Below are 12304 nucleotides of genomic sequence, written 5' to 3'. Positions count from 1 at the left end.
TGTACAAGAGAAGTGTTAAAGCCCTGCCTTTGACTGCTCTGCCAGACTTAGAGTTTTGTTTTTTCTGTCTCCTACTGTGAATAACCGTTGTTAGACCAAAGAAAGGTAGAAAAATTGCAGCTCTGTGTTTATTCCTTGCGCATTTAGGTACTGGATTGTTCCCAACGAGTACCAAATTGACTCTGCCGCTGATCCCTGGAACAAGAGTCTAATGCCTACACTGTGCCAAAGCCCGCTGGGTGATGAAGAAAAATTAAAAAGGGGCTCTCTTTGGGGGCTGGGGGGGGGCTCTTTTCAAGTCACAGGTTGGGCTGTGTTCTGGTGCCACCTGCAACGGGATAGGTGATCCTGCAGGAAGGGGATCCATGATCCTCGAGGACCTGCAGCAGGAAACCCACCCAGCCTGACCTTTCACCGCTCTCAGTTGCAGCGGCTGGCTGCTGTGGGCTGTTGCTCCTGGGGCTGGAGTGCGCTTTCTCTCTGCAAGTTGTGCTTGACTTTGCCTGTTTTGTTGCCCTGGAGACAGAAGAGTGTGGTATGCTTTCCCCCTGACCAGAAATAGTTTCCTGTACCTTGTGACCGGAGCACTGTACTCCTCCTCTGGTCTCCAGCCAGGCTGTGTCGTGCTGGCAGGATGGGGTGTGGGGTGATGACCTCTTGTCACAAGTTCTGGAGTGGCTGCTGCCCATGATCACTAGCTGCCCTGCCTGCTCCCCTCCCTCTGCACGATGGTGTAGGATTTCAGGGGAGCAATTGCTCTTGATTTACATCTCCCGTGGCATTTTGATGGTTATGTCATTTTGTTTGAGCCTTGCTCCGGTCAGCTGTCTGTCCTGGCTGTCAGGACTCAGTGGCTGAGTAGCACGTGGTGAGCTCTTACCTTTCCTTCCCCTTTGCTCAGCTGTTTTTGCTGTCTGCTTCCCTGTGTCCTTGTACTTGGGAACAGACTCTCAGCAAGCGTAACTGCACATGAGGGCAACGTGATCTGGGTGGATGAAGGATCCCCTTCTGTAGGAGTTCCAAGTAGAGCTGGGAGGGTAAGTGGGGAATTTGCAAGACCCAGGCGTGCAAGCGGGCTATGGATAGTTTATCTTAAAACTGTTGTCCTGCTGTGAGAATCTGGCCCGAGTGCAGAGTATGCAGCACAGTCTGTTACCTTGCAACTGTGTTTTGCAAAACTTCATTTGTGAGAGATGCTGCTAAAGGGGAAGACAAGACACCCCCACCACTTCCCAGCAATGCAGGTGAGAAAGCGCTTGCACTGCACCAAGGCCTCAGGCGCCTGGAAGCTCTCCAGGCTTTCTTGCTGCCTGCTACTTTATTGGAGAGTGGTTCTGGCAGAGAACTGTAAAATACATGCAACAACAATAATTTCCACGACTGAGAAGGAAGGACAGATGAAAGGAGTCATTTACCTTCCCCCATCCCTGAACAGTAGCAGATGAGGATGTAAGCACATCTCAGCCCTATAAAGTATTAATTGGGACATTTTCTACAGTTCAGCTGTGGGAAAGAAGACAGAAAGCCTGCAGTGCCCTGAGCTGCTATTCCCAGTCTGGGAGAGAAGAGTGTTCTGAGCTGAGATCTGGCTTGGTTTCTGTCTTCTGCTCATAAGGAACAGTTGCCCAAAGCCTTCCTTTACAAAGGGAAGGGAAGACCATGCAGAGACCATGGAGCTGTTCTCAGGCAGAGCAGTGCAGTGTGGCTTTGTTGAAGTGGGTCTCTAGCAGGTTTCCTATAAATCTGAGGATGCGGCATTCCTACCAGTGATATGCTGAGTAGCCCAACCAGCCAAGGGTCCTGCTTACTCGTGTGGAGAAGACTTGTGTGTCACAGGGGATGCAGAGAAGGTGTGTTTTCAAGCCTGTGTGCTTGGGTAGGGACTGCTACTTCCCCTTGCTATGTTCTTTTGATGACTGGACTGGGGAGGACAGGCAGTCCTTGTTTCTTGCCTCTTTCTAGGCAACTGCATCCCCAAGAGTCTGGAGTTTAGCAGCTGCAAGGGCTGCCTAAAAGATTTGCCTCCCTCGGATCCTTTTCTGGTGTGAGCTTTTCACTTGAGAGGATGGGGGTTTTGGAGTGAAAATTCAGGACTCAATCCTTGCTGTAGTGAAAAATCCCCTGTCTGAGCCTCAGTGGCTAAAATGCCCCCTGCTTCTTGGCTAAGATGGGCAGAGTTGCTCTGTCTCCCTCTCCTTTCCTTGAACTCATGCTTGTTACATTTCTAGGGAGGACAAACCATTTTTTACTTTCCTTGATATTTTTTTCTTTAATCCAGATGACAGTTGTGCTTGAACTGTTGTTGCCTTTGGGCTGGAATAAGCACACTTAGCATTTGGGCAGAACTTCTCGCCTGGAGATCTCGAAGTGCTTGATCAGCATTTCACCAGCGAGTCCATCCATGGGTACTGAAGTATGGTTACCTTTACAGTTCACTGGAGCTGGCAGAGTTCCCTACTTCATGTGGTCGCTGTGCACTAGCAGGAGCTGTGCATTTCTCCCTCCTACTCTGCCCTTCTTCCCCAGTTGTTTCTCTGGAGTGGAAGCAGGTCCTTTTCCCATTTCATATGGGCTACTACTTCAGAGGCTTTTCCTCGTCCTCTCCAGCCTTGGAGAAGGGGGTAAGTTTCGGAAGGGGTATCACTGGAAGTGGCTCTGCATGTTTGTGGGGCTGACAGAAGAGCGGTGTCTTTGACTCTGCTGCTACTCACTTTGAATCCAAGGAGGGAATATCAGTTTAGTGCTAGCTCTGTAGCAGGAGTGGAGGTCCTCCTGCAGCCTCGGCTGCATAGCCCTTGCCTGAAAGAGCTGTGAGGTTTTGGGAGGCAGTCATGTTCCAGCAATTTCTAGCCCTCTGGATGTCTGCTGGGTCACTGTGTTCCATTCTCTGTTGAATATGAACAAGAGCTTAGTTCACAGTTGTGGTGCTTAACACCTTGTTTATTACTCTCTTTCAGATCACCAGAAACTGGAACGTGAAGCTCGAATCTGCCGACTTCTAAAGCATCCAAATATTGGTAAACCTCCTTGGGCTCAGAGGGATGGGGGTGAGGGATGAGTAATGTGTCTCATCTAGTGCACTGTAAGAGAGCAGATGTATTCTGAATGTTCACAGCAACTTGTCAAACTTGCCTTTTGAAATCACCTCAGTTTCTCTCTTTGACAAATTCTGCATATGACCCTGTCTCATTCCTTAGCATCTTGGCCCAGATGGTCACCAGTGTGCTGTGTTGCCGTCCGCTTGCCCGTGCAGAGCTGTCCCTGTTCCTTGGGTGATGCATGACTCTTGTCTGCTCCTCTGACATTCTGCAATAGGAGTGAGCTGTTGTGGTTTTTTTCCCCACACTCGTCTTTGTTTCCTCTTTTGGCACTTTTTGACATATCCATTTAAGTGCTGTATTCAATGACATGCCCCAAGTTAAAGGAGGGCAGGCTAATATGTCAGCTCTTCGCATTACAGTGGCCACTTGCTCTATAAACAAGAGGCCAAAACCAAATTGCCTATTTTTGCAGTGGTCAGAAACCCCCCCCCAAACCAAAAACCAAACACTAATGAATAAAGGAAATAGTTTTGTCTAGAAATACAGGAAGAGGCAAAATAAGGCACAACTTCAAACCCAAACTACATTATTTACTGAACTGTAGAAAGAGGGCATGGATTTTTATCTAGTTCCAAAACACCATGGAAGTTTGTCCTAAGTTTTCTTTTAGAGAAATTTCACATTGCTGGAAGTTGCTTTGAGCAAAAAATTTGGACCATGAATAATTCCCTTTTTAGGATCTTTAAATAAATAAAGCCTCTAGGATCCTAGCTAAGATCTAATTTGAGTTAATTTATTTAAGAAAACATTAAGAAATACCAAATGCCACCTTCAACCAAACCACTGTTAAATATCCCTGTCTGGGAAACCTGTGATGCATTACATTGTCTTTCTTTTGCATAACCCTGTCTGTCAGTGTACATAACATTTTAAGGGCATCTGTCTGGTCTCCTGACTTTCAGCTTCGTAATCATTTGCTCCAATCCTCTGAAGACCTGGGAGAGGAAAGGTGCCTTATAGCATACCCCGTGGACTAACATCTGTAGCCTATTCCATATGTGATGAAGAAGCCATTTCCACAAGCTCGGGACCCCACAAAATGCAAAGCACCTTATTAGCAGATTTTCAGCAGAAAGAGCTCTGTTGCATCTGAGTGTAGTTGTGGAAGTATGGCATGAGGAGGGGAGCAGCGGCCACCTTCTACAGTCATTTGCCCTGGTGAATATATTGGCCAGTAAATTTAGTGCTTGGCAATATTCACAATGACTAAAACTAATTAGCTAGTTATCAAGCTTCATTTGCCCCATAAGACTTGCTTCACTTAGTTTAGTAGGTGATGTCACTTTTTGTTTTGGCCTTAACTTCGCTTTCATCATCTCTCCTTTTTTTCATTTCTTGCATCTTTTCTTGCCAGGCCTCTCACAGAGTAAATCTTATACAGGAGAGGAAAACAATGTTTATGAGTAAACCATACCGAAAACAGAAACATACCACATTCCTGGTTCAATTCTACAGCTTGTTCCTCATCTGTAATGAGTGGCAATGCTTGTCTCCTGTTGTATTGTGGTTTGGAAAAGACAGTCTGGTGGAATGTCAGTGGTTCTTGCATTTTCTACAGAGCATTTCTTGTCTTCCTAGGAAGAACAGTTTTTCTTTTAAGATAAAGAAACTAGTCATTCTAAACCCAACAGGTGGTCACAAATAGCAATCAAGGAATTAAGTTTTATGCCTACAACACAGAATCAAACTGTTGACTAAGACCTCGGGGAGTCATATGGTCCATTCAGCAGTCCTGTGAAAACCTTTTATACCTGGCTGGTTCCAGGCATGTTTGTTCTTAAAAACCTTTAATGATTCCACAGCCCCTAGTGGCAGTCTTTCAGATGTTTAATTTTTCTGTCAGTTAGACATTAGAAAAAACATGCTTTGCTGCTATCTTAGCTTGCTGTTTCTAGTTCTATCCGGAGTATATGTGGAAAGTAGTTTTTCTTTCTTGTAACAATCTTTTACATATTTGAAGGCTGTTATCATGTCTCTTTTTAGTCGTCTTTTTCTTCAGACTAAACAAACCCAGTTCTTTCAATCTTTCCTCATACGTCATGTTTTCTAGACCTCCAGTCTTTTTTTTTTTTTTCCCTTTTCTTTCTTTCTCCTTCCTTGGACTCTATCCAGTTGCTTCATATCTTTCTAGAAATGTGATGCCCAAAGCTGGGCGTAAGATTCCAACTAAGGCCATGTCAGTGCTGACTAGAGGGGGAAGAACTGCTTCACCTGTCCTACCAAGGATACTCTTGTTTTGTACATCAACCTGTGAATCTTTCGATTTAAATATATTGTTGATGCACATTTGTTTTCTGACACATTATTGCTCCAGACTACTTTCTGCAGAACTTCTGGCAAGCAAATAATTTTTCCATCTTGTATAGATGAAGATTCCTATCAATTGTACATTACATTTGTCTTTATTAAAACAAATGGGAAGAAATTCACTCTCTGGATTCCCCCCCAGATTTTTCAAGACCATTTTGTTTATCTTCTGATAACATAATAGGGTTGCAACTCCCTCTACAGTAATGTGATCTTTAATAACAATGCCATATATTGCATCATGTAGATAATTAATAACACTGTTGAATATTGTTGGAATCTGGACAAACTCTTGAAGATATCATTTGATATATTGTTCCAGTTTGGTCAGTTTTGAGTATGTTTTTTCAATTAGTTGTATACACCATTGTAAGCTAGTTCTGAATACACATTTCTTCTAAATTGTTTATGGAGATAGCACATAAGATGCTGTCAGAAGCCTTGCTGAAATCCAGATGCTACATGCGTTGCTGCTTCCATATTCCTTGGACCTGTTATGTTGCCATAGAAAGGAAACATGTTGTTCTGACATAGCAGTAGGTTCTTTCCTTGAAATGTGTATTAGCAGTTAGTAATCACCTAGTTACTACCATTCTATGTTGTAAACTCTTCTGGATGAATACTTGGTGTGTTGCCTCAGTGTGAGCTATGCTATTAACACTGCAGCAGTCCTGGAGAATTCTGCAGAATTTGCACTTGCTTTAATTTCCCCATTAAGTTTTGTTGTTACTGTTTTTGTTGCAAACTGTGTTGCAGCATGTCCTGGTCTTCTACAGAGACCTGAGCCTCTAGTGAGTCCAGGGCAGAGGATTCAAAGTTAGGACCCTGTGAGCTGGGCTGCTTTTCTCTCCTGCCTGTACACAGGATATAAAGCAAACCTGTTGTTGAATTTGTGGTTTTTACCCATTTTCTGCAAGACAGTTGATTCTGCTATGGAGATTCTGGACTGCAACACGCTGACCGTAACACCGCTACTCCGATAAAATAAAGGTTACTCTAGGTACAAAATAATAGTGATATTTCCATTTGCTGTTGCTCTTTGTGAAATGACCACTTTCTGAGTTATCCTAACATGCTTTCATCAAATCTCAGCCCTAATTATAGGCTATTGCTCTGTAATTGGGCGTTTTGCTTGTCTTTAGATGCACATTATGGCGAAGGTAATCACAGTGGAGTAATCCTTCTAAAAGCCTAGTGTTGCAGTAAGGTTTTTTTGTCTGGACAGAAGAAAGTTGACTTGAGGTAATTTTCTGATTTCCAGCTCATGGTATGTACCATGTTCTCATTGCAAACCATCCATTTGAATGTGCCATTATAGCTGGTCACCTCAGACTTCAGTTCAGTAGAGGAAGGACTTCTTTCCCTAACTTTCAGCTTGGTTTTTTTCCTCCTGACAACTTTCTAGAGTATTTTGCATTCTGGTCCAGGGAAACCATTTGCCAAGCATGTTCACCAAATACAGCAGAATTGAACGGAGATCAATCAGTGAACTGCTCACCCTGTGTTAAAGGCAAAAAAGATGCACCCATTTCTGAGGATATCAGAGTGTTAAAGAGGCAGAAGGCAACATCATTAAACCCCCACTGTCTGTAAGCAGATAAAATGCCTGTGAAATTTGGCAAGAGTCACGGCTCTATGGGGAATTCCGCTTCTTGAACAACTTACTGTTCCAGTGATTCACTTATCTATAAATCTTGTGGGCATTTGACATGGATGTGTTTGGGAACACAAAGAATGATATGGCTCTCTTCTTCCTTGGTCCCTGCTTTGCAGGAAGGAAGCAGGTTTCTAAGCATACTCATAGCCCTGACCCTTCATTTGCAGATGCTTTCCTGATTGTGCCACTGAAGTTTGTGCAATGGCTAAGATAAAATAAACTTCACCATTGCCTTCTGTTTGTTGTAGAGCTAAACAATGTGTTGAATATCAATTCTTGCTTTGGTCTTCTGCTTAGTTGTAAACTTAATTTCAGTCAGTCTGTGTATTTGATTTTTAAGTCCTATAATTCTTTCACTACATAGGGATTCTCTTGTGGAGAATTCATTTTTTTCCCATGCTTCCTGCTACCCATCAAATACTAGAGCAGTGACAGAGCTGGGAACCCCAGTATCTTCCTGCAGGCTTGTTCAGTGCAGATGTGAAGTTCAGCAGAGTGCTGAACTTGACCCTTCCTGTCCTAGGACTCCCAAAGCAGTAATTGTGCAAAATTTAATAAAAATCCTCATTCATAGCTTTGAAAGCACTTCTCTAGCATTCCCATGTTCTCCTACAAGAGTAGGATTGTGGCTTGTTCAGTGCACCATGAAGTCTGCTCTGTGCATGGATTTTGTCCACCGTGTTGTTAGGTGTTGCCCTTCTCCTTCTAAATTTTCTTTGTTACCCCAGTCTAAATATGTGCCTCCTCTTTGGATCTGTCACCAGATGATCTGTACTTTTTCTTAGATATTTTTAACCCAACATTACAAAAGTAGTTCTTGAATATCTTTTGTTCATAGTTCGAACTGAGCACTTCTGGTTGGTTATTGTGTCCCAGCTCATGGCAGCCTTTGCTGTGAAAAACTGCATGCACTTAGGTCTAGAGTGATAAAAAAATACATACTTTAAGAGAGTCTGGTAGTAGCCCAAGACCCGAAGCCAAATTCTGTTTCTGATTTCTGCCTTCATATTCTTTGCTGAACTGCTTCAGAGTTAATTTGTTTGAGGGAATTTGTAGCAGTAGTGAAATGCTGTCCTCAGCATCTATCAGAATTATTGCGTTTCCAGGTTTTTCCTACTTCTGACTTTTTCTCCAAAATACACTTACGCCTGAATTCTTTTTATTTTAACTTCTGTCAGCTTCTCTCAGCATAAACCACAGTTTTGGACTGGCCCTTATTTAAAATGGGGAGGGAATGGTATAGAAATTTCTTGTGAATTAGAAGAATTGTTTTGACCCAGTTCAGTTTTATTTCCTTTGATAAGTGGTCTGTCCTTTTAGTACCTCTGTCTCGTGGGAGTGATTTTGATGCATGTGTATAAAAAAAGGCCTTCAGTCTGTGTGCCCTTAAATGATGGTTCTGAACAAGGTGCGAATTGCTGCAAGGATCAAGAAGGATGCTGTGCTTCTGTGTGCAGCCCAGCTGGAGAATCTCACAATGCTCATAACTAACATGGATGGGAAACGTAGTGCATTGATCAAGTCTGCAGACCTAATACTGAACTTGTTGTCTTAGTGGTATCAGCCACAATTTAAGGTTCACTCATTCCTTATTTTGAGATACTACTCTTGATAAGCAAGCCCTCACTCCCCCCCCCCCCGCTGCCAATTGGAATGTTTTCCCATCACCTTTTCCTTAGCAAGAGATTTGAATTGCTTCCTTAGTGAACAAGAAAAAAACCGTAGGCTGTGTTTTGCTGTAAACAGCAGATTTCCTTGTTTTCATTTGGCTGCAGACATCCAGGCTGACTTTGCAATTGGGACAGAAAAGATGTTATGTGCAAAGAATAGTTAAAATGCTGGGGATTCTCCAGTGGTTTGGCCACCTTTGCTGCCCTATGGAAACTCAGCAGTTTCCAAGTGGGATGCTCCTGCACCTGGCCTGCTGTTTAAAGCTGCTGCCCTGCAATTTCTGTTGCTGGGGGACTGCTCCTTTTCTCAGGTGAAACTGGTGTGGAGAGGGGATGGTGTGGGGAAGAGGGGGGATGGGGGGAGAAGAGACCTTGTGGCAAGAGTTATGCTTTACAGCTTTCTCAGTTACTGAGCAGCTTTTTCCTTGGAAGTGTCATGAGGCTGTCTGAGAGGACAGCAAGTTGCTGTGCTTCCTAAGAGGTCAAACATGATGTTCTGGGCCTTAAGCCTTTAACCTGCTCTCCCCCCTCCCCGAATAAAAAACACCAAACACCAACCAACCACTCAGAAAAACCCCAAACACAACATCAGCTAGAGTTCATTCCTGCTGGGAAGTTTGAGCCTTTGAGCTGCAAGTTACCATTTATTATTTCCAGTCCTGGCGCTGTTAGGGTTTTATGTGAGTGCCTATGCATGTCTGGCTGAGAGGAGGCTCCCCAGAACCCCAGGCAGTCCAGCTTTTTATTTCTCATTCTGATTCTCCCAGTTACTTTTTTTTACTACCTATTGTTTATTTACCTCTTCTTGTTTTGTCCTTTTTCTGCATCCTCTTCCCACAGCTTTTCCTGTAGTTTTGAGAAAAATGTTTCTCCATGATCCCCCTCAATTTGGGAATGGAGTAACAACTGCATTTTCTTCCTTGCCAGTGGATATATTTATTCTGTATGTCTTTGTGATCTGTACTACAGAGGTATTCAGATTCCGTTATTCATCTGTTCAGCTGTGAGATTTATCTGTATGCAAGCAATCCCTTAAAAAAAAAAAAAGTAGTGAGATGATGGCCAGGCTCAGTGCACTCAAACTCAAAGGTACTGTAAAAGCCAGAGGAGGAGGATTCCCCTACTTCCCCCCCCCAGTTAGAATAGTGTTGAGGAAGTGCAAGGAACCTCCTTTGGGGTTCCCCCTGCCCGAGCACCAAACAGAACAGAGGGGGGGCTGCACTCTGGTGAAATTGTGCAAGTGACAGCCTGCCTTTTGAACAGAGCTTGCCTGGGTGGCAAGGTTTCATGACTGTCCTGGGCAATGCAAGGAAAGAATTGTGAAAATCAGGTTAATACAGCAAGGCTGGGGGGATATTAGGCAGAACTCCTGTCTGCACGGGCAAGACTACTGCTTTGCAACACCAAAGGCTGATTCATCCCTGATGGCAGAAATGTGTGTAGCGAAGTTGCAGAGCCTGTATGAGAGACCTAAAATTTGTCACAGCCTCTATCTTAATTTTATTAGTTCTAATAAAGTGGGTGTTCTCTGTGTATTTTCTTTGAGATACCAATAAGGTTGGCTTGTTATTATTTTGGGGCTTTTTAGAAAAAGCTCTCATCTAATACTAGTTGTTATCAAAACTACTTTGCTTTATGTGGTATGTGGATAATTGGAAATTATTAATAATAATTCTGGATGGTTGTGATTGCACTGTTATCAGGAGAGTAGGAAATATTCCTGCTGATGCACTCTTTTGGCTCATGTAATGTTTAAGTAGGGCATACTAAATGTTATGTATCATGCTGAACTTCAGCCTTTCAATATAGACATTGCAAATTCAAAGGAAAAATAACGTTTAGTTGGCACTGAAATGTTTTTAAAAAATACTTCGTGTTTTCTTTTTTTACTGTTGCTTTTTGCTTCTGCAGAAGGACCAGTTTTGTAACAGGAAGGATACTGTTCTCCCTACAACTTCTTTCTAGGCTGTGAATTTCTGTGCATAAGGGAATTTCCCCTGACTTGGCACCATGTATGGTAGAAAGGGCACTGCCTTAACCTTGTTTTCCAGGGCCAGAGTGCTAAAAAGGTTACAGTGAGAACAGTGGGGAGGGGGGCGGGGGGAACACCTCTGTGTGTGTGCACCTTTTCATACTCCCTTAGGACTGTTCCTTGTCTGTCTTTGCAGAGCCTGCAGCAGCTTGGTTCTGCCTGAACCGGAGCAGAGTGTTAACAAGCCCTTCTTCTCTTCCATTTTCTAAAGCTTTAAAACTGCAATTGGTGTGAAATGCTGTGGGCTTGGGGAGTTTACAGCAAGCTGGTATATATCCAGCATACTGTAACCTCTCTGTGTCAGATTTGAAAGGAGGAGGGAAAGAGTACATGTTCCTAAGGGACTGGTTAACAGCAGCATGCTATGTCCTGTTAGCTAACTGTCCTACTGCTGTTAGTTACTGCTCTAACAAAGCTGGTCATTTGCTGCTGGAGCAGATGATTTCTAGAGGATTATTTGAATTACACAATTTAATGCTTTTTAATAGCAAATTTTTAATTAAAAGGAGAGTCCTTTTGGAAGCAGCCTGAGCAGCTGCATCTGAATTCTGTGTGTTTAATGTAATTAGAGAAACAGCTGGGGTGGGAGCTGAGCACCCAGCTCACAGGCAGTCACAGGTTGATGGTGGCTCCTCGCGGGACAGGCATCCTGAGTGATGCGAACTGTGCGGGAAGTGTCCTGGCGCACAGCCAAGCTCGGAGGTGGTGGGACAATTCCCATGTTGGCTGCCCAGGCTGGTGAGCAGCTTGGGAAGTGGAGAGTGGGTGGTAGCCATCTGTGTCAGTTTACTTGTCACTTGTGCTGCTACGGATGATAGTGCTCAGTTTGCAGTCTGTCGGGCTGTGTATATTTGTATCTATAGTTTCAGCATCTCCTGGCATGTTGGAGAATATCTTTGGAAGAGGGCATCAGGCAGGTTTTAGCCTCCAATTTTATTCTGCTGCTTCTGGTATGCACTGTCTCTTGAAGTATCGCCCTTGTGGTATCTCTTACCTCCTCCCTTTCTGCATGATACAGGCAAATGTCTGATGTCTGGTTGGAAACTGCTGAGAAGTGAAGCTGTGGCTGTTTCTAATGAGTGGCTGACCTTTAAATAGCATTGTTGAGTCCAGAAGATCCCAGAGCGCTTTTGAGTTTGCACTGCTAAGGCTGCGTTGCAGTTACCATGACCAGGGAGAGAACCAGAAATCTTTGTTGCCTTGTATTGACTCTGCTGCAGGTACTGCAACACAGGCAACTTCATTTGGGAGCCCCAAATGATATATAATCACAGTACACGATGTGTGTTGGTGCAGAGGTAGTTGGCTAATAGTGTCCTTTATGTTCCCATAATACCCAAATGCTTTACACTTAGGAATGCCAGTTAACCTAGATTTAGCAGACAAGATTACCCTACCCTGTAGCTTCAACACTGTCCCTAAGGACAGGCAAAGGCCATTGGAATGTAGAAGCAAGCATATTTCAGCCCACATTACCTTTTCCTAAGCAGAGATGAGTAATTGCAAAGTGAACATCTTGGGAATTGTCCCGCAAAAT

At 43.7% G+C, this 12304-nt stretch overlaps 1 protein-coding gene across 8 annotated transcripts in view; it reads left to right on the top strand.

Annotated features, from left to right (window-relative positions):
• The window catches only part of CAMK2G (calcium/calmodulin-dependent protein kinase II gamma), a 117454-nt gene that overhangs the window by 48707 nt on the left and 56443 nt on the right, over positions 1 to 12304 (top strand). For 7 of the 8 annotated variants that reach the window (XR_774362.1, XM_010567770.1, XM_010567768.1 and 4 more), the window contains exons 2-3: positions 2279 to 2621; positions 2958 to 3017. Coding sequence is in view for 7 of the 8 variants with exons in the window: in XM_010567770.1 (XP_010566072.1) it covers positions 2402 to 2621; positions 2958 to 3017 (280 nt within the window). In the remaining variant the exon portion in view is untranslated. Of the gene's footprint in view, positions 1 to 1509; positions 1851 to 2278; positions 2622 to 2957; positions 3018 to 12304 lie in introns of those variants that run through there. The other variant, XM_010567767.1, reaches the window with a different exon arrangement.

This window comes from Haliaeetus leucocephalus, unplaced genomic scaffold (genome assembly GCF_000737465.1).
Source record: "Haliaeetus leucocephalus isolate CR32 unplaced genomic scaffold, Haliaeetus_leucocephalus-4.0 Scaffold229, whole genome shotgun sequence".
Taxonomy (NCBI): domain Eukaryota; kingdom Metazoa; phylum Chordata; class Aves; order Accipitriformes; family Accipitridae; genus Haliaeetus; species Haliaeetus leucocephalus.
Note: the sequence above shows the minus strand (reverse complement) of the source record. Positions and strands in the feature narration are given on the sequence as shown.